Here is a 23,291-nt window from a genome sequence, read left to right on the forward strand (position 1 = left end):
GCCGACTCGGTCACCAACCTGCCAATGTGTAGCGATCCAGGATACTTCGATCTCCCGTTCTTCTTCAACAAGGGATTGACGATAATGAAGGATGGCGTGCTGAGATTTTACGAAGTAGGGAAAGCTGATGGAGTGAAGATAAAGACCGAGAAGGCGGAAGAAGAAGGTGATGAGAAATTGGCAAGTGAAGGGTGGCAGACAAGGATGGAGGAAACAATGTTGAAGCTGGGAGCAAATACGGTGCAGCAACATGAGATCTTGCTGAAGCTGCACCAGGAGGCGGTAACTCAGAGGGAGATGATGGCCGCGCAAGCTGACAGTGATGAAAATGGTCACCGTGGTTGACCGAGAAGATCCTCCGGGCCCAGCAGCAGCGCATGCCTCCGAAGTTGCCGGTAGAATCTAGGCAAGCTGACCTCAGGAGTTACCCCAGAGAAGCCGGCCTCCGGCGTCCAGGGAATGCCCGCAGAAAGGAAGAGGAAGGACAGTGAGACCACCACCAGTATACCAGTGAATAAGGATGCCCCTACAGAAGGCCGGGAAGGATGATGAACCCAAACCAAGCCAGAAGAAAGTGAAGACAATGCCCAAGAAGTCTGGTCCCACGAGGGACCAGAGCTAGAATTGACCCCCCCCCCTAACCAAGTAATTTTAAATTTCAGTTTTTTTATGTCTTTTTATGTTTTAGTTCTTTTTACAAAGCATGCCCGTTTTTATGTGTCTGTGAATATTTGTGTTATCTTTATGTATATATGTGTTAGCTATCTTCTCCCACTTAGCCCGATGCTCGGTCTAAGTGTGAGAAGTTTGTTTTTATATAGCATGCTTTGGTGTCTGTTTAATTGTGTATCTTCTCCCACTTAGCCCGATTCTCGGTCTAAGTGTGAGAAGTTTGTTTTTATATAATATGTGTTTTGTGAGTCTGTTAAGTGTCGCACTAACTTAGAGTTTGTATACTAGAAATCACCTTTCGAGTGATTGAATACTGTTAAAACTCTTATTTTATTTTCCAAATGAATAAATAGATTATTTTTGTCATAATGTTGTTATGTTTTATATTTAATGGATGTTTATTGCATATTTAAATGTATAAGTAACTTAACAAAGTCTAAGTCTTTGTTTTAGTAGACCGGTTGTGGGCATCGTTCACTTTAAGGTAACACGGTCAGTTCTAAACAAAGAAAAAGAATAATTTCACAACCTAGATAGGCTTAGACTACCTATCGTGAAAGGTTGCAATGTCAGTCTGATTATTTCTAAGTCTTACTGAAATAAGATGGCGTTGGTGTGGTATAGCACTGAATGGATCTAACATCGAGTCAGTCTTTATGCTATCTACTGAAAGACGAGGTCTCGTAAATTATTTCTCAATCAATGTACGTTAGCATTGAGCATACGGTATTGATTATGCACTACTTTGACTTACCAAATGGTGCGGGTTTTTCGCAACCCAATAAGCCTGGTATATTGGGTAGTGGTGATTAATATCTAGCGGTGCTAGGATTGCTATTATGTTGAATCGTGCGCGAGGTGAGTCTCGTTTGATAACATCCTCAAGAGAAGCTTGAAATAAGGTTTTATTATTCGGAACCTAGCTAGTTGGAGTTTAATTACTCTATGAATAATAAATAAGATTTTCTTGCTGAGTCCTCTCTTGGAATAAATAAGATATTAATTAATTAAGTCCATAGCAGACAATAATTAATTAATGGATGTTTCTATCTTAAGCGCGGGAAATAAATATAAAGTAATGGAAACCCGAAGTACTTATAATTTTGGATTTGGATGGGGAGTGCAGTATTACTTCTGTAGTGGCTGCTCATAATATTCCAATTTTAAGCTTATATTAAATTGGGTTTAATTTAATTAGTAAAAAGCTAATTGGAGGAGCCCATATCCAAAGCCTTCCATAGATCCCTGTCTGGGCCCAATATGTGACTTATTATAAATAGGAGAATAAAGGAGACAGAAAATACACTTAATTTTTATTCAAAATTTTCGGCCCCCCCTATTCCTAGGAGTGGTCGAATTCTTCTCCTCCGTGGGAAAGGATTTCTATCTTCTCTATTTAAGTCCTAGTGCACTAGTGAGATCAACCCACCCTGATATCAGTTCACAGTCCGGGAACCAGTCAGAAGATCCGTGGTTTTGTACTAAAGTTCTTCACGTGGAGAAGGCGCTAGCTATCTTCGATTCTTTGAAGAATCATCAAGGTATAATGGCTGAACCTTAGAAAAGCATGTTTTAGGTTTCAATTAATTTAAAGCATGTTATTATTTGAGTTATAAGCATGATACGTGAGATAATTGCGCGAATAGAATTTGTCTAAATAATCCGCTAAATAGATCTGAATTATTTGTAATTGATTTATGTGTGCGCTTCCGCTGCCAACCCCTTCACTAACTTAGCCTTGTTTTCCACTTCACCGAAAATGCTTGGGGACAAGCATGGTGAAGTGGGAGGGGGGAGGGAGTTAGTGCAAGTTAGTGTCAAGTATGTGTGTCTGTTTACTAGGTCTAGGAGTTAGTAGTAAGTCGTTTAGTAGGAAATTTTGTGTTCTGTGTTTATGCATAACTGGTAAATAGAAAGCAAAAGCCCCTTAGTGAGAGTAATTGAAGAGAGAATGCATGTCAACTTTGATGCCCTTTTCCTTAATAAATCAAAATCGGTTTGGATGAAGTAAGGACAATAGAATATGCCTCGACTGATCTAGTTGTGAAGCCCTCCAGATTAAAAAAAAAATAAAAAAAAATAGAGGTATAAGCAGGACAAAGTCCAGGGAGGAATAAGCTGGACGAAGTCCAGAGAGGAAAGGAAAAAAAATTATTATAATAAGAGCGAAGACAGGGGAACTCTCTGACCCGAGGCATCAGTGGTATAGCAATATAAGAGCGAACGATCCTAACATCCCTGGTGCGGAATGAGTGATCGAGCGAATCCAACAGTTAGTGAAGTTAGAGGCTATCTTGACAAACTGACAAGCCGATTAGATAGAAGAAGGGAGGGGGAAGATTCGGAGACTGTAGGTTCTTGGATTGACCTTAATCTTGTGGGGATGGCTGCTAGAAAATGAACCAGTTCTATGCATTTATGTGTCAATGTGTTTTAGTATATGTGTTTTTGTCTGTTTTCTTTGTTTAAGTCCTTTAGCGTCTAGGTCTAGTAGTTTGAGTCTTTTTCCTTTTAAGTAGAGTCGGTTAAGGGGAAACCATGCATTGAAACTTGCCTTATTCCTTTTTCTTGTCTTTATACTTGAGGACAAGTATGGTTTAAGTGTGAGCAGTTTGATAAGGCTCGTTTCATGCATTGGTTTAGAGGTTAAAATTCTGTGCATTTGGGACGCTAATGTGCGTTTATGAGTTCAGGTGCGTAGTAAATCTGCTGGACCTAGGAAGATGCTGTTACCTGACCTGGAAAATGCAAAAGAGATGAAATTGAAGCAAAAATCAGAAGTTGTCGTTCGGACCTGGGAGAATCAAAAGTTGGCGACAGGAGCAGAATGGAACAAGAGCAGATTATTTTAAAGAGTCTTACTTAAGGGCAAGAGCGTTAAATCACCAGAGGGATACCCTAGGGATCAGAGCCTCACATATATAAATAGCTCAACCTTGAAGAACAAGAGAGCCACTTCTACACTTTCCTAGCTCTAGCTTTCGTTCCATGCTTTAGTTCCACACTTCAAATTTCTCATTTCGTCTGCTACGCACTTGGACATGGAGGATTCTGGCCACTGTGGTTCTCATCATCATCGTTATTTTGCTGTGTAATACCGTCTTGTGAAGGCGAAGAAACAATCTTTACTTGTATTCGTTTAGAACTTGTTGGTTTTAAGTTTCGCGACTTTAGTTTCTGACTTTGATCTACTAGATTCAGACCTATTTCTAGTTATTATGGATGTTTATGTTTGCTTTTGTTGGATGTTGCTGAGTTGACCCTTATTTCTTGCTTTTGCTTTCGTTCTTTGTTTATTGTTGGATGTTTGGAGCTGAGTTCTGTTGGTTTGTTGATGGAGGCCAGGGATTTGCATATGGAGATGTTTGGATTGGTTGAAACATGGTGTATTTGAGTTGGGGTTTCGCGTATTTGGTCTTTGCTGTTAACGTTGTGCATGATCATGGCTGTTTACTTTCTGTTTCTGCATCCTTTAGGTCCAGTAGCGTAGATCTGCTAGTTGAGGCTTTAATTTCTCGTTTTAAGTTTAGATCTAAAGTTTGCTCTGTTTTCATGGTGTTTAATGCTCTGTTTTATCTGCTATTCTCGTTTGATTCCCGAAGAAGATGAAGTTGTTGGTAGTTAGAACCAGATCTGCTTTATGTCAGTATTTTTCAGCATGTACTTTGCTTTTTTTGCATGTCCCATAAACCCTGTCAGTACGATCTGCTTTGTCTTTTTACTTTTCTGCATGCTTTTCCAGACCCTGGTAGTTTAAGGAAATTTGTCTTTACTCTTCGCTTTATGTTTGTCTGTCCAAATTAGGAAAGTCTGTCTAGTTAAGTTTACTCCAGCTGTTTTAGAACTTTAAAATATCTCAGTTTCTCTAAGTCATGTATGTTCCGTACGCTCCCAGTTCTTAGACCCAGTAGGTAGAGTAAAGTTTTTTTTCTCTCTCAGACCCAGTAGTTTAAGTTCTCGACCCACAAATTGCGCGGCAGCCAACCCCTTTTCCCAAAACATCCTCAAATGCAGTTTCGTAACACCTTCGTCCTCGTGGGATCGATCCTTTACTTCCCTGTGCTAAGTTGTATAGTGGGTTGAGGTTTTTGAAGGAATAGAGTGCACCCAACGACCCATTTCTGATAGTTTCATGATCTTCTAGACTCTGAAGTCTAGTCGAATCCTCTGGACCTATTAGATTGAATGACGCATATCACACAGCACACGCCGCACGCACTGCACCTCTAGCTCATCTTCAATAATCTTGTTTCTTATGTCACATATAGCCCGCGAGATAACGTAAATAAACTCTACATACATTCCTAAAATGAATCCTAGAACTAAAATTAGAAATTGGAAATCCCTAACTTACCAAAATATCGGGTTTATAGGGTATCGAACTATTGATACACCCGATACCTGCAATAATCACAGTTATACTACCCGAACCTGCCCCGTTTCCCGCTTTTGTTGGGTAGCGGTGACCCGATATCCAGGATGTGAATTACCAACTACCACTGCTCGTTTCATCAGGCCTGCAACTACAATGCTTTTCACTTCATTTTTTTTCGTTTATGTTCAAATGCAAAATTGGAAATGAAAGATAATAAAGGCTAGACCAAAAGGAATGGAAATATGCTGATAGTTTTTAAATTAAAAGCTTGAATAGGACTTCCATTTATGACGAACTGTTTGGTCATTTGTATTCTCGCATTTACTATTTATATAGTTGAAGAACTTATCATCATATCATCTTAGATTTGAGAATGCTATATACTCCCCCGGTCCCACAAAGATTGTCCCACTTTGACCGAACACGGATTTTAAGAAATGTAATGAAAAGTGAGTAGAAAAAGTTAGTGAAATGTGTATCCTACTTTTATATATTAGTTTTATAATAAAATATGAGTAGGAATGAGTTAGTGGAATATAAGGTCCACTATAAAAAATAATAAAAAGTGAAATGTGACATTTTGATGGATTGGATGTAAATAGAAAAATGGGACAATCTTTGTGGGACGGAGGAAGTATCATTTGTTTTATGTTTGATCATATTAGATTTTTAGATGAAGATTTCATCATGCTTACACACACACACATATATAACCCGGGTAGTGATAAAATGCAAACTTATATATTGTACAAACTCAAAACTTCTCAACACAGCTTCAACACTGTTTCAATAAATATCAACACAGTGCAAAATTTCAAGATTTTAAAGTCAACAAAGTATCAACACAATATCAACACAACATCAATCATTGACTACCGTTGAAATTCTGTTGACATTTTCCTGTTGATGTTTTTTTGTGATCTGTTGACATTTTTCAATGGTCCAGATCATAGTTTTGAGTTTGTACAATATTGAGTTTTCATTTGATCGCATTCTTATATAACCCATTATTATTATTATTATTACTTCATTCGTCTGTAATTACTTGTCTTACTTTGACTTGGCTCGAATTTTAAGAAATGTAAAGTAAAGTAGATGGAAAAAGTTAGTCGAATGCGGGGTCATACTTTTATGTTTTATAATAAAATGTGAGTTTGTGGAATGTGGAGTCCACACATAAAAAATAGTGCTAGTAGTAAAAGTGAAATAAGACTACATCGTTGGCACATTAGTGATACGAGGAGACTCGTATCGAGGGATAATTGGCGAGATTTCCCCGGATATTGAAGGTCCGTTCGCGGAGGAGTCTCCGTCGAGCAACCGATGAACAAAGACAGAAAAGTAAATTGCAGAGAATAAAAGACGGAACGATAAAATTAATTATATTTCTTTCATGATTAATTCAAAAGATAACAAGGCTCCTATTTATAATAGGAATAACCTAATAACCTAACTTAATGAGCAAGAAATAGGAAAGATATGCAAATCAATAATATATGGAATAATAGAGATACGGGAATATGATACGTTCATTATCCATATCTCTTTTATCGTCTCCGACATCTTGATAAGGGAATTACCCTTATCAAATTGGTGCTTTCATCCAAGAACTCATGGCCGAAGTCAATCCTCGTTCTTGGCCGGAGATATCGCAAGCATCCGAAGACTTGCAACTGAATTCAATAGCTGCAACGTTGGACTATATCCTCGCTTGGCAGGCCCGACTCGAGGCCCGAATGGTTGAGCATGAGCGCAGGGTAGCAACAACGCTCCCTCTATTGTGGCTTGTACCTGACCCACCCGACCAGGGTCGGAGCTACGCTGGGGCATGGGGGGCCCAAGGGCCCCCAGCCATTGGAGGTTTTAATATAATATATATATTCGGAGGCAATAATAATATGACTTAGTAGCGCAGTTGACTGGTGAACTGGCCACAGTTCTTAGCTGGAGGCGAGGAGCTGAGCTCGATTCTCAGCTGTGCATTCTTTTTTTAACCAATTCTCAGCTGCACATTCTTTTTATAACCAACGTTAGTAAGCCATTTCTTGTAAATAAATTTCAATATATATTTATCCAATAACTTTTACTGCATTTCATTTTTCAGAGATGTGTCTAATTCATGACTTTTTTAACCAATTCTCAGCTGCACATTCTTTTTATAACCAACAATAGTAAGACATTTCTTGTAAATAAATTCCAATATATATTTATCCAATAACTTTTACTGCATTTCATTTTTTAGATATGTGTTTAATTCATGACTTTTAAAGGGTATAGTTTGAAAGGATATCATTTATTCAATAACTTGTAAATATTGTAATATACATTTTTAAATTACTTTTTTTATTTTTTTTATTAGTATTGTAATATAATTAATAGTTTTATCAAAAAAATTTAATATGTACATTTAAACAATTGCTTTTACTTATGAAAAACTTAATTTTATTAGTAGGTAAAATTCTTTTAAAGTTATCACAAAGTTCTTATATCAATTAATCTCGATTAGATTAAATTTTCTTGATATGCATTTATTTCTTGTGTACTAAATATCTTAAAACATTTCTTTATTTGTAAGATCTTCTAATTCTAAATGATGAAAAAAGGCAAAACATAAAAAAGTCTTCCTACGACTAATTTCGATGACAATATCATTGAAATCTACCTACATTTATTTACAGTGAGTGCTAAAATTTTTCTTCTTCTTGGAACCCCACTGCAAAATTCCTGGCTCCGCCACTGCACCCGACGGACCCCCGCTGTACATTGCTGCACAGCCGCCTTACGCAGCCTCGGTCTACATAACTCCGCCGAATGCTCATCAATTCGGCCACCAGCATTGGCAACCAACGGCGCAGCCGTCGTACTACCGACCACAGCCTCCAACTAAATGGCCGCCGCCGCTACCTCAGCACTCGCCCTCTTGCTGGAGTTCGACAAACAGCCACTGTCAAGCGGTATCTGGCCTCGAACAATCTGTTTCGCTGCAGCAGCCCTTGCCCCAGAGCCCGTCACCCAACTGGAGCACGACGAGTCACTGCCGCCCAGCTGCATCGCTGCCCGCTGCTGCCGTTGTCCAGCCTCTAGATCTGCCTCCACCGACTGCGATCTCCGCGCCGTGCACTCCCAATATTAGTCCAACATTAGCCTCTGATGTTGTACTTGCCGCTGTTGTCACCTCTTCTATGAAAGAGGAGATTTCAGAGAATGTGAAATATCAGTTTGGTGACTGCCCCAGTTCTTCGTTTGGAGAGAGAAAAGCTATTGGGGAAATTCAAAAACTTGATGATATATTTATTCATGAGGGTGGTAAGCTTAGAAAGGTTATATGCAAAGATAGGACTGCTTCTCTTAGTTTACGTCTTCGAGCAAGATCAGTTATGGGTTGATCAGATGAAATTCAAAGATATATTTGATGTTGGTCATTTTAGTCAATACTTGAGAACGGTGTCAAAGGGAGATTATAATTGGACAAAGCGATTTTATGCAATTGATCCAGGAGGAATCCTCGACGCGTTGCTTCGTGCTTCCCACCTTGAGGACAAGGTGGATTTTAACCATGGGGGAGTTGATACGTTCATTATCCATATCTCTTTTATCGTCTCCGGCATCTTGATAAGGGAATTACCCTTATCAGAATATTCTGGAGATATACTCGTATCAATTAGGCTCGGCCTGAAAACTCCATTAAATTTAGCGTTTGAAGTCGTTGCACCGTGGCATGCGATAACTCCACCTAATCCTTCTTTAGTGTTGGTGTTACTTTCATTCTTTGTCCACCACCCATAACATCGACGACCGTCACACCTCCTCAGCCTACCGAAGCTTGCGACGACCTTCTTCATCCCTACTAGTTTCATTTCCTGGATCATACACTGTCGGTGTTAGCACCACAGTGGGATTATGCAGAAGAAACAAACCGCAAAGGCAACATAACATAGCACATGTATATGTACTGAAAATTAACGTAATATAATTCCATTGTGATCATGTTCATAAAAACCATAATATACGTGGGAAACGAAGAATTTTGAGTTGGATTTCCAATTTTCCACCATCATGCCTAAGCGATAACGATAAAAAGTGGTTGTAAAATCATACTCCCTCCGTACATACTAGTAGAGTTATTTTGCCATTTTGATAAGTTCAATATTAGTGAAGTCATTTATCTTTTTAGTAAGAGTCAACACATTTCTTCTTACTTTATTATCTTTTTATTTAATACATTACACATCTTTTTCTTAATCTCCGTGCCGGAAAGAAATGTCTCCATTACTATTGAACGGATGGAGTAAGAATTTTGCTCCACTAGTTAAGTGCCCTAAATTGTTATTCCTTTGTCCGCCATTAAGTCTCATTTGAGCTCAGCACGGAATTTAAGAAATATATAAAGGAAAGTGAGTGGATAAAGGTAATGGAATGTGAGACCAATTTTTATATACTCCCTCCGTATTTGAAAAATAGAAATATTTGAAACGACACGGGTTTTAATGCACAATTAGTAAAGAAAGAGAGAAAAATTGGTAAAGTAAAAAAGATAATGAAAATAATGAATAAAGTAAGAGAGAGTAAAAGAAAAAGTAGTGAAACTGTGTCAGTGGATTGTAGGGTCCATGTCCAAAAATAAAAAGATTTAAAGTTTTTATCTTTAAGAGACCGACTAAAATGTAAATAGTTGCTATTTTTAAAATACGGAGGGAATATTAGTTTTATAACGGAATGTGAGTGGAATGCGTTAGTGGAAGGTGTGGTCTATCTACAAATCAATTGGAGTATATATTGGTAGGAGACATAATCAAGTAAAACTCTTATATCTCGGCATGAGAAATTCAATTTGATTAATTGACCCGTTGTATAATATAACTGGGATCCCACTGTGGTTGAGCACCTTTCGTCTTCCTTGGACAATCTCACGAGATTAAAACACGATCAAGAACTAAAAATTCAACTTGTGCTCATACTAAAGGGAATTGTATTATTAATTGCCAAACACCTGATCGACTACACACCTTGAGTACACATGGCCAGCCACTGTAAAATAAGTCTGCATCTTATGGTCAAGCTTTTCACCTCTACAACAATAATTCCTCGCTAAATTCCATGTTTCGTTGAATAAAGTTTGCAAACACAAGTGTTTGCTAATGTGCTCGCCATATTCCTCGCAGATTGGTGATCGATAAATTGAATACCAATTTCCATATATATAGGGAGATGATCAAAACAAGTATGCATTTAAATCCAGAAATGCATCCCAAATTGGCCCTAGGATTAGAAGATCTCATCGTCAATAATTAACCAAAAACAAGGATGGTCATAATTAAGCAGTTTTAGGTCATATTATAAAATTTTGGTTTAATGTCATGTTACGATCATTTATTTTTAATTGTTTAGAATACCTTAAAAACTTTATAGGAAGTAAAATGAAAACTAGAAAATTAAAAATTATTCCCAAAATTGCTATTAAAATTTTAAAATTTAAACGAAACAAAACAAAAACTAAGAAATTAAAAATAAGCTCCAAAAAACAGTTAATTGTGTTTTCCAGCTAAAATCCATCCTCAAAAACCCGAAATCCAATCCCTAACCCTAAACCTTAACCCCTAAATCCTAAATCGTTTAGAGCCTTTGTCATATGTCAATTAACCATGCATATAATATAGCCTTGATCACCTCTTTCTTAATCAATCAATGAAATTAATAAATATGCACATTTCAATATCAAATCTTTGACATATCTCAAATCATTGAAGAGAGTACATAAATTACAAGTTTAATTGAATTAAAATTGAAATGAACCTAATCCTCACACAAGACAAAAACCCAATTATTCTAGATAAAGTATAGTAAATCTAGATAAATTTGACAAGTCACACAAATAAACATATCATAAATAAAAGATTCATTGAGCCTCATCTCTCTTCCCTATTGTGGAATGAGGATCACCAAATACAAGAGGTGGAGATGAGTCCTCTCTGCTGCAACGTGGCATATCCGGCGGCGGTGGCAGCATCTTCTCATGTGGGAGTTTCCCATCCTTGACAATAAACACCATCTCCATACCCCAACTCAGGTGCCGCTCGAAATGACAATGCATGTACCATACCCCTGCAAATATCGAAACTCATCTCAAAAGACTAGTCAACAGAGATACTGTAATTTGTAGTACAATTGAACAGACCTGGATTGTTCGCCTTAAATCTTATAGCGGTCCATCCCTTTCTTGCCACCGCGATGTTTTCCATCAGTGGCGGGTCGACAAGGTTATAGTTAGCCGGATCCCTAGACTTGTTGAAGTTCCCTAACCCAGACCCGACAATGTAGAAGCTGTACCCGTGTAAATGCATGGGATGCTCAGCCCCGTTGCCGAAGTTGGTGCCTTGAAACACCACTTCCACCGTCGTGTTATACTCCAACATACGAACGGCTGTTCCGAACCTGGGCACTCTCGTGTTCCTATCCGGATTGTCTTGCGCGTAGTTGAAAGATGTCGGCGGGAAGTCGGGGAAATCAGTAGTGTAAACTCCATTTATCTGTTTGTAATAAGCCGTGAGAATGTCGATGTTTGCCGGAAGCAAGAATGACAAGTTGTTGACGCTCGCGAGCAGCCTCAGTGGCACTAAGCAGGAAGGTTTGTTACATGGCGATCGGTTAACTGAGAGAGTGTAGAAGAAGGTTTCGTCGACTTCTTTAGGAACGTTGATGTTGTTGCCTAGGCTTTTTAGTTGCTCTGTGAAGCCGATCGATGCAGCTAAGTCGTTGACTTCGGGGAAGGATGGAAGCAGCGGTGACGGAGGCAGCGTGTAGTTTCCGACATACTCGATTATTCCAGTGGCGGGGATTGTCACAAAATCCCCGCCACTGGCGTAGATTCTAGCGCCCATGTAGTAATGGCTCGGCAGCTGGTTGGCCTCCACCAGCAAGTCGAGGGTTTGGCCGGGCGAAATCGCTACATAATCAGTCTGTATCGGTTTCGTGTAGGCACCGTCTGTGCCGACGACGGTAAAATTGTGGTTGCCGATTTTGAAGAACATAATGTTGTCCATCACAGCATTAATCAATTTGATTAGGTAACTTTTACCATATTCTACTTGCAACTTGTATGTATCTGCACCAATAATATATATAAAAAGTTTGATTAGTAGTAGTACTATTAAATTTTTCATTATTCATTAACTTGCTTTTATAGTAAATACTTATAACCTTGTTTAGAGCATGGATAGAAGTCGCCTGGTTGGCTGTTGATGAGGAAAGCATTAGATGTTTCAGGATCAGTTCCACTAGCGATGAAATTCTTGAACACTGTTTCAACCTTAGAATTCCACCACTCTTCTGCAATACGAGACAACTCACGTATGAATATCTCAACAGATTAAATTCACATACAGATATTGAGATGCCATACCAATGATGATGGGAACATGAGCATGAGGCTTGGGGAAAGGATAGGTCAACCTCTTCGGAGGTAGAATGACAATGGCGCCATGGACAGAATTTCTCGACCAATCGCTATGCGCGTGCCACCACAATGTGCCTTCCTCGTCGGAGAGGATCATCCGCTGGGTAAAGTTTTTGCCGGGTTGAATTGGGCACTGGGTCACATAATCGGTTCCATCCGACCATGGATATCTCGGCATTTTTACTCCATGCCTATATATAATCGTACAATGTATATATAATTTCACTAATGCTCCATGACAATATTATATACTCCCTCCGTTCCCTCATAGTTGAGGCGGAACTCTTTGGTACACAGTCTAAGAAAAAAATGTTTAAAGTGTTAAGTGAAACCCACAAAAATATGTGCATTTTCCATTTTCATATGTCCCATAAAAATATGGGCATTTCCTTTTACGAAAAAAGTTATCCCAATTTATTGCTCCTATACATTAAATTATTTACAACTTATACCACCATTAAAACACTATTTTAACTACACTTTCCCTTCTAACTCTTACATTGCCAATTTTGTTTTAATTCCCATACCATATCATATTCCCATATTTTTATAAGATGAAGGGAGTAAAGAGGAGTAAATTAAGAGATTGGTGTTTTTAAATTTAAATTTCATTTTTTAAATATTGAATCTTTTATTTACATTAAAAATCTTTGATTTTTTAAACTGCACATTAATTATCTTGTGATAACTTAACATACCTACCAAACACCCCTAAGTGTAATAAGGGGATTGATTCTAATTAAGAGCTCAAATCATGCATCATTAAATTGCCTAATTTTTACCTTATATAGAAATGACTCAACTATAAAGAAACTTTTCAAAATAGAAAAATGACTCAACTATGAAGGAACGAAGGAAGTAAGATTTTGAGATATATTTACCAGTGAATTGTTATATTTTGATCGGAATGATTAACAATATCAACTATGACAAGATCTCCCCTCCGAGCATATATGATTGGCCCAGGGAATTGTCCGTTTACAGTGAGCAATGGCTTTTTGGTGCATAGCCTTGTGTAATCAAAATTTACCACCTGAAACAAGTTCAAATTTAGACTAATGTTTCTCTAAAGAAAAGCTACACAATAAGAAAATCAATTTATCTATATACTTACTTCAAATCTTAAGCTTCGAACTGAAGCATTAGCTTGCATTATGCAGCATCCAAGCACAACACCAAAGAAACACAGAATGAAAACCTTCATATCTAAAAATTTCTTTTGAGCTTTTAGTAGCTGTAAGTTGATATTGTATACATCATTTTATACAAGTTCGATTGCATGAAATAAATAATGTCACTTGACTTTTTCTCAGCTGCTCAAAAATAAACACGTGCACGCTAACCGTTTCCATATGTATTAAGAATTACTAAGTTGATAATGGAGTATATAATAAAGCCAACCATCATTAAGAATAATGACATGATTTTCCTTATAATATTACCACATGATTCTAGTAGATATAATTAAAGTTACATATAGTATTACATATTTGTTTGAATATTTTTTAGTTGCCGGCCTCGAGGTCGTTCACTACTAAAATTTGTGGTAGCAATTAGCATGATTGATTTCGTAATCTGCTGTAGCTGAAAAAAGTCACGGTATGCTTAATGGATTTTGTGCACCAAAAATCAATCGAGTAGCGAAAACATCATTTTATTGTTTTTCAGATTTTATGCATAATTATTTTGCAGTTAGTTTTGTGGTTTTGATAATAATTTTCGTTCTAGAGAAATTAGGGTTTCTTAGAACTTTTATTACTAGCTAGTTAATTCTATCATTTTAAGGTATTTTGTGTATAGGTTTTATGTTAATATATTCGTCATGTTGCCAAATGCCAAGAACCCTTATATGCTAAACTACAAATAATTTGATTCATAATTCTAAAATTAAATTTAGAAAAAACAATTGTACTACTATTTTATATATGTATGGAGATGGTCATCGTTCGTACCGGTTGGAATGGATGAAGAATTCTAGGGAGCATTACTATTGGTAATAAATTATACTAGTAAAATACAATCTTAAAGAATTGTAAAATACTAATATTGGGTAGCATGATAGTCCTTGGAGAGTTGGAGTAATAATGTGGATCATATCAGTAGACCAATTATTCACAGATATATGGATACTTTTTTCTTTGTTTAAATGCAGAATGAAAAGGAAAGAATTCAACTTAGTAAACATTACTTTAAATTAATTAATTAGTAATTATTGTCGTAATGTGATCAATATCGAATCTATATTATAAGAAATTTGGCAAAAAAATCAACTTAATTTTTTTTAAGTACATGGATGCAGCTGGGCTGTTTGATACCGTTCTTTTTAGGCAAATCATCCATGATCCATGTATTACTAATATTTAATAGTAGTAATAGTGGAGTACTACTTTATTACAAGTGTCATTACTAATAATCTGCGACTCTGAAAAAATCGCTCTAAGCCTTGCACCTGCTAGAAACGTTATTTTAATGAAATATTTAAACTCATTTCAACGTGAAATCTTTGACGAATCTCATCAAAAAGAACACTTTACAATAAAAAAAAAAATAGAGGTGCACTCGTTGCAATCGCTTGTGACACTAAAAGTTCGGAGTTTACATATAAACACAAAAATCGTAGATAAAAAGAAGCATCAGTGAGAAAAATACAATGTGAAATCACCAGCAAATTTGCAACGTCATTTGGCATGAATTCTATTTCTGCACAAATAATACTGTCGAATTAAGTTACCAACGAATTACTGATGACCGATATTTAATTTAATTTAATAAAACAATATAATTCACATCTGTATGCAAATTTATTTTAGTTAAGAAAAGGGTAACTGCTTTAAAAGTCACAAACTTTCACCAAATTTTGGTTTTTCCCACGAACTATAAAATTGGCGTATAATGTCACAAAGTTGGTGGTATTTCCCATTTGATCTGACCCTGCAATTTTCCGGTTGAAAATTTGCAATAGTGGCAAGCCTGAAAGTTGACCTGGAGATTGCCGGAAATTCACAAAACGAAAACGACATCGTTTCATGAGATTACACCTTAAATTCAATTTTTGCAAGCCATAGGGTTCAGATTTTAATGCCAATTTCAATTGAATCTTTTATATTCCAAGATTGTTTCGAATTTAGTCAATTTCTGGCGATTGTAATTCCCTTTTTTTTTTATGTTTCGATTTCAGTTTTGATTTGGGGGATGATTCATTCAACTGTGCATGAGCAGAATGAACCGAAGAGGAAGGCGGAGCTGGAGCTTTCTCTCATTTACTCTGCTGAGCTGAAGATCAGATCCTTCGTTTTTGTTGTTTCCGACCTAACCGACTATTCATCTTCTCCAGTGAAATCTTCCGTAAGCGGCCTCGTTTTCTGCCTGAAAACTGAATCCGTTCAATCTGTACTGTTTCCGAAGACGAAGTGATTGAGTTTGAAGGCGCTTGCTGCGGCGGGGTCATGTGTAAGGTGAAGGACCCATATTGCAACGGGCACAATTTGGGAGAAGGAAAGTTGCGATTGAAGAAAAGGAAACCGACGCCGGAGACGACGTGGATGGCAAATTGCCGCTGATGCAGAGAAACAACGGTGCTGCTATTGTGAGATTGAGAAGGATAAAATATTGTAGGTCCGTTCGGTACACGAATTGGAATTGGAATTGAATTATGATTCAATTTCAAATTCCTTGTTTAGTATAATTAAAGAATTGACACGGAATTGTATTATAATTCCAAATCCTTTGTTTGGTAACGTTTGAGTTACCAAACAAAGGAATTGGAATTGAATTAGAATTCAATTTAAAATTCAAATTTTTTAAAATAACTAGTACGAGTAGTATTTTTTTATTAATAGTTACTTTTTAATAACTACTCCCTCCGTCCACGAAAATTTGTCCAAGTTTTCCATTTCCGTCCGTTCCACAAAATTTGTCTCATTTCACTTTTACCATTTTTGGTAGTGGACCCCATATTCCACTAACTCATTCTTACTCACATTTTATTATAAAACTAATACTTTAAAAGTAGGACCCACAATCCACTAACTTTTCCAACTCATTTTCCATTACATTTCTTAAAACCCGTGCCCGGTCAAACCGGGACGAATTTTCATGGACGGAGGGAGTAACATAATTATATCTTTTTCTCATATTCTAAAATTCAAAAGTTTCCATTATATAAGTAAAAAAATAACTAAGCAATGATAATTAATTTCTATTATCAATTCCATCTTCGTGAGCTTGCTGAATTCTTCCATCCGGAAGTTCATGCCGACGTCTGCTTGGGCTTGGCCAGCTTGTTGAAGTCGTGCAACGTCTCCATGTCGTTCTGAAGCTCCAAATACTTGGTCTTGACAGTCTCCCGCTTGAACTTGAGAGTGTTGATGTCCTTCTTTGCCGCTGTCTATCCTTCTTGAAATGAGTGAGGAGTTCCCTCCAAAAATGTCTTCCGGTTTGGCACCATGGGCTGGTACAGTGACTCGCCGCCCTCTTTCATGGAAACCGCGTTGCTTATCTTCAACGAACCTGCACCACCACTCATTCTGTGCAGTGTGCGCACAAACTCATCAACGAACAGCTTCTGGCACTCCATCACGCAGCACGGCCTCTTCCTCTCGTGCTCTATCAGCACCAGCACCGCAAACCAACTTCCATTATTCCATAACTTACTCCTACTAACATGATTACTACCAAGAACCTCTCCAAGATGATCCACCAGTGGCACTAGTTCTTTGCTGCACGCCGCAAGCTATCATTCAGCGAAACTATAGAAACACATTTCTAAGAAAACAACATTATCATAGAGAACTATTCATTGAAAACCAAATTATACAACAAACAAATAGAGTACCATTGGGATGCTTAAAAATTGACCAGAAATGAGGATCAGATTAGAACTAAGCAGAATTAACGAATCGCTTTTGCAATAAAAGAATACCATATATAAGATCAGAATCGATAAACCCAATCTCTGAGAAAGATCCAACACAAATCACTGACAAAAAAAAAACTGTAGACTGACAACATCTAACTTCGAAATTGAAGCTCAGTAGACCGGATGAATTTATGAAAACTTTAAGATCACAAACGAACAAAAATTAACCAAAATGAAGTACAGATGGACGATAGTAAGCACTAAGCACTAACCACAATAATGGCAGCAGAAAAGTGAAGGAAAAGCACTCAACAAACGCACAAATTCAAGATAGTCACCCAATGCACAAAAAAATCTAGGGAAACAAGGGTTAGCATTTAGCAACAATTAAGCTTAATCGAAGCAAGATTCGGAAGATGAGCAAGTAAAAATTAAAAACTTCACCGTGGCTTTCCATCAAATACGAAACAAAACTAATCAAATTGATAATAAGAAATTTGATTCTTCACCTGATTATCCATCAATCGATCACAGAGATGAAGCGGCTAGGGCACGACGCAATTGCAGAGAGAAAGAGCTAGGGCACGCGAAGAGGGAGGGAGAGAGGAAAAAGACGCGAGGAGAGAGGGAGAGAGGAAACGAAAAAGTGCTGCATATTTCAGTTTTTAGAGCATCCGCAGCGGTGAAGAGGACGATGCTCGTCCGTCCGTGCCGCTGAGCACGGTGCCGTCCGTCCGCTGATGGAGCTCGTCCGTCCGTGCCAGTAGCACGGCGCTGCTCTTAGCTAAGATCACGTCCGTGCCGCTGAGCAGCCCTACGTGGCACGCCCTGATTGGCCAACGACTTTTTTTTAAAAAAAAATTCGAAATTTATTTAAAAAAATGTTTTTAAATAAAAAAAAATATTTTCACACTTCCCAAAAAATTATATCCGTTTTCTACCCACTTTTAATTTATTTTTCAATTTTTTTCCCCAAAATTCACATTTTCATCTATAAATACCCCCACTTCAAACAAAAAAATCACATTCTCATCTATTCTATCATCATCTACATTCTCTCATCTTTTTTCCTCATAATCTCTCATCTAAATTCCCACCACACTACACAATGTCCGGCTCCGGCGATCACCCCTCGGCAATCGTGGTTGGAACCACGATTGGTTCGACTCCGAGGCCGGATTTAGTCCGGAAACGCAATTTACGGCCCCTCCTCAAACCCAAGGTTCGCAAGCTCCGGGTGGCACCGTCCTTACCCGGTGCACGACCTAAACGCCTCCGGGTTCGGGTGCCCACCCGAACCCGGATCGGGAGGGAGCAACAGCTCTACTCCTACTCCTACTTCTGTTCCTACTCCTCCTGTTCGTGGCACCCGCACCCCGTACACTCCGGGTGAGATAATGGCGATGTTCAAAGCCTACTTGGAAGTCTCCGAAGATCCGGAAGTTGGCACGAACCAGACCGAGGAAACGTATTGGTGGCGCATCACTCGTCTTTACAATGAAACCCGGCCGGGGGGAACCATCTATCGCAATGATAGTATGGTTCGCAATTGCATCTTCAGATGCAACGAGGCAATCGGGAAGTTCCAGGGGATTTACCTCCAGGAAGAGCGGTCGGCGGGGAGCGGCACGAGCGAGCTCGACATCATCACTGCCGCCTTGGCGACCTACCAACGGGAGGAGTTCAAACCGTTCAAGTACCTCGATTGTTGGCAGGAGGGGCGCCTACATCGAAGTATAGGGGCGGAATAGTAGCATCCTCCTCCAGCTCCTCCAGCCAAACGGTCCAGGTCGGTAGCCCTATCCAACGGCGCCTCCGATGATGTGGCTACCCAGCTTGCCGGAGCTAACTTGGGTAGCCCCGACGCTGGCCCGAGCAGTTTCCGCCGGCCGGTCGGAAAGAAGAAGGCGACGACCACCCGCCGTCGCGCCTTGACTCCATCCGCTCCCGCTCCCTTTGTGCCTCCTCCACCCCCGAACAACTCGTTGTGGACCCTTTTGGGCCAACTCTATTTGAACGATACGTCTAAGATGACTCCGGAGCAATTTGCAACACATGAGCAAATGATCCGGGGTCTCAAGAGGCAATTGGGGTTAGAGGAGTAGTCTTCCACGTGTGTAATTTTTAATTTTTAGGATTTTAATTATGTATTTTTTTATTTTCTAGGATTTTAATCATGTATATTTATTTTTTAGTATTTTAATTATGTAATTTTTATTTTTTAGAATTTTAATTATGTAATTTTTATTTTTTAATGCATTTTAATATTGTGGAAATGTTTTTATTTAAATTGAATAATAGAATGATGGGACCCTTGAGCTTATCATTAGCTAAGAGCACGGATGTGGGTGTTGTGCTCTTAGCTAAGGACAAGGAGTAAAAGTGGGTTCGGGCCCACCTCCGTGCTCTTAGCTAAGAGCACGGATGAGGATGCTCTTATATGACCCGTTTCTATTTTGACCCGGTTTAGGGTCCGCGTGTTTTTTAAATTCCAACATGTTTTTACATGGAATTGAATCAGAATTGTTTTGTTAATTTATGGAATTAGAATTGTGGAATTGGAATTTGAGGAATTGGAATTCAATTCCAAATCTACATATTTTTGTGATACTCCAATTCCAATTCCAAGGCCTCAATTCCGTGGTACCGAACGCAGCCTGTCTGATTTTAGGGTAGGGTAAATTTGGGGATTTTGGGCCAGTCAGCAAATTTTTAACATGTCAGCAGTCATGTCAGCTTAAAAACACACATCAGCTTGCTTCATAGCCGGAAAACACATCATGGGAAAACGGCAACTAAATATAAAGTTCGTGACATTATATGCCAATTTTATAGTTCGTGGGAAAAACCGAAATTTGATAAAAGTTTTTTACTTCTAAGGAAGGCAGTTACCCCTTAACAAAAACATACTCCCCCCGTCCCCGATTAGGAGTCACACTTTGACCGGACACGGGTTTTAAGAAATGTAAAGAAAAGTTGGTTAAAAAAAGTTAGTGGAATGTGAGATCCATTTTTTATATTGATTTTATAATAAAATGTGAGTAAATTGAGTTAATGGAATGTGAGACCTACTTATTATTTATGGTAAAAATGAAGTGTGACTCTTAATTGAGGATGGACCGAAATGAAAAAAATGACTCTTAATCGGGGACGGAGGGAGTAGTATTTACCTACTGATGTTTTTTAAGGGATAAAGTTGTGTCCTTATCAGGAAAATTTGGGCTTGGGGTAAGCTGTAGAATTAATACAATCGTTTTGTGCAGTGCCGTTGGGCTCACTTACCATATTTGGGTTGCTGATTTAGGCCCATTTTAGAGTTGGGCTCTCAAAAATAAGAGGAATTCATTAATTAACAATATTTATTTGGTACATATTTCGACCGCTTAAATATATGCAAGGAAGTCTGTTTTCATCCAAATAATCAAAGATACATTAATCTTATGCACCCTAAAATTCACAATAATTAAACTCATATAAATAGATTTGGAATAACATTAGTGTGATTTGATTGTATATAATCTGCATCTTATACCTTTCGCCTCTACAACAAGAATGCCTTTAATTCTTCAACTCCGAGAAAAATAGAACATCAAAACTATGCATTCAACCCGAGACAAGTGCCTCATTCAATCAGCCTTACCAAGACCATCACTGTCATTTTTCTTCTGGAATGAAATTTAAGCATTTGTGTCACTTTTCCAAGGCAGGAGTTTCGTATCAAATTCAAAAAAGGCATCTTTTGTGATGTGAAGTTAGAGATCATAGTTCCCATTTTCAGATTGCTCCACCACAATCCTTTCTGCTGAAGCAACTGCAGATTTGCTGCATCTTTCGAACTAGATTAATTGGAGTGTTGGGATTTCTCCGGGATTTGCTCGCACTTATCATATAAACGGAGGTGGCGAAGTCTAGGGAAATTCGTCTCATTGGCTATCTGACAAACACGGATTTTGCATGTTTTTAAGGACTAGATTTGACTAGTTTTAAATGTCAATCATGCAAATTATGTTCTTAAATTGCATATGTTATACATTTGGTATTTTTAATGTGTTTGTTGATATATGATAGAAAAAGATAGGAAAAAAAGTGCAAAAAGGCCAAGTTGCAGCAGCCTCTGTTCGAGCCCATTCTGCCAGTGATTTTGAAGTCCAATCAGTGCTTAGTTCATACCATTCTCTTTGTCTTTGAAAGAGCTTCGCGTGGATATCTCGCACGTCTCAATCGGAGCTCTGTGGAGAAAGTTATGTATATTCTACGAACGTTGCGCAGTGCAGTCAAAGCTGACGGGAATTTAGGCGGAAATTCACGGAAGAAAAGAAATTATTATATTGTGAAGCCCAATCTCTCCCAATTATTCTAGGTCACGAAAATTATCAAGCTAAACCTTTTTCCACCCTATAAATACCTCTTAACCTAATTTATATTCTTGATCTCAGAGCCTCCAATCCTTCATCCCTCTACACCTTCTTCCATCCCACATTCCACACTTATATTCCTCCATCTTCCATTGGAGCGGAACTCTGCAGATCCAGGCAAGAGAAGACTGAAGATTGAAGATTCAACCTTGTGTTTTATCAATTTCTTCCATGTCTCGTACTTTATTTGTAGTTTTTACTTGTCTATGAGTATAACATCTTTTGTGGATTTTTTTTGGTGAAGATATTCAATGGATTTTCCTTGTTAGCTCTTGCAGTTATTTGATTTATCCTTGTGCCTTTTATATTCAATTGATTAGCTACCTTTTTAATACATGCTAGAGTTGATTAGAGTACTCGGGAGACGAAATAATTGACTTGGACGAGGATAATTCACACTTTAATTCAATAGAACTCGGGAGAGTTGAGGTTTCATGTGAGGTAATTGGTCTTTACAATCTTTTAGGAGTTAAGTCTAAAAATTAGAAGGGAACTTCAATTATTACACCTAATCTACAGATTTCTCACCTCGGGATGGGGTTTAATCTAGTTAAGTGACCGACTTAATAACTCTAGAGACCGTAATTCCTTTAGCTATACTAGATCTACTCTGTATGCTTGCAGGTATATTTAGTGCTAATAAATAGTGTATCACTATCCAACGCACAACATAGAAATATTTAAGAGTTAGAAACTGCAATGAACAGAACTCATCTCCATTTGTGCTTTCAAGTTAAAGTAATGGTTAGTTACCTTTTAAAAGTGCAGTTAATAATCTCGAGCACTTCCAGCTTCTGTAGTGCGCACAGGGTCCTCCACGCTCCAAAAATCATTTCACATGCGGCCTGAACTACTTTTCTAATATTACAAGGAAATATAATTCTAAAACGACGACCGAAACCATCTGGAGAGGATCTCCATATGATTTTAGCCCAACTTAAACTTTCGAGCTTGTGAAGTTGGCTGAGGTCCATTGCCATGGATGTAGTTTTGAAATAATCATCAACTAACAACTTTTTAATATTTGGAATGCTTTTGTGGAAACCATCCCAAGTTGTTTCCTCCTCTTCGAAAATATCAAACGAAATCCTTTGCAGCTTCTTCGTGACACTATAGTTCCTTTCCTGATCATTTAACAACTTAATTCCACACACCTCGACATTTCTTAACTCAGAGAGCTTCCATAGCTCAGCTGCCTCATCAAACTTGGAATTAGGAGCAATAAAGGTTTGCAAATTCCAAAATCTTGATATTCCTCTCGGTATACTTGAATAGAACCCTACACCTAAGAAGCGTAGATTGACAAATTCAAATATTTCAATTGGAAAACTACCGCAACCCATATCCATTAAGTCCAACACCCTTACCAATCTGGACGCAAAAAATGCACAAGATGGAAACTCTGCATTCCAAAAACCAATGCATATAATAGATCGAGATAGTGACATTGACTTTGTTGAATCATTAACATCTTCCAATTCGTCTGATATGTAAAAAATCATGCGGCGTGGATTAGAG

General features: G+C 38.1%; 1 protein-coding gene across 1 annotated transcript; it reads right to left on the minus strand.

The window, feature by feature from the left end:
* Positions 1-10,752: 10,752 nt before the first annotated feature.
* Positions 10,753-13,704, minus strand: LOC125224508 (laccase-14-like). The gene is made up of 6 exons (XM_048127917.1): positions 13,615-13,704; positions 13,382-13,533; positions 12,447-12,691; positions 12,245-12,373; positions 11,223-12,149; positions 10,753-11,149 (listed from the first exon to the last, which is right to left on the minus strand). The coding sequence occupies exons 1-6, from the start codon at positions 13,702-13,704 to the stop codon at positions 10,944-10,946; spliced, it is 1,749 nt and encodes a 582-aa protein (XP_047983874.1). The 3' UTR covers positions 10,753-10,943.
* Positions 13,705-23,291: the final 9,587 nt, after the last annotated feature.

The sequence above is a fragment of the Salvia hispanica genome, chromosome 4, assembly GCF_023119035.1.
Source record: "Salvia hispanica cultivar TCC Black 2014 chromosome 4, UniMelb_Shisp_WGS_1.0, whole genome shotgun sequence".
Lineage (NCBI taxonomy): Eukaryota > Viridiplantae > Streptophyta > Magnoliopsida > Lamiales > Lamiaceae > Salvia > Salvia hispanica.

What these genes read in the sequence shown, in the direction of transcription:
- LOC125224508 (XM_048127917.1), bottom strand. Translation starts at nt 13,704, where the DNA reads ATGAAGGTTTTCATTCTGTGTTTCTTTGGTGTTGTGCTTGGATGCTGC. An exon ending in TCATGTTCCCATCATCATTG is followed by an intron (nt 12,374 to 12,446) that starts GTATGGCATCTC and finishes CTCGTATTGCAG; the next exon opens with AAGAGTGGTGGAATTCTAAG. An exon ending in CTATCCATGCTCTAAACAAG is followed by an intron (nt 12,150 to 12,244) that starts GTTATAAGTATT and finishes TTATTGGTGCAG; the next exon opens with ATACATACAAGTTGCAAGTA.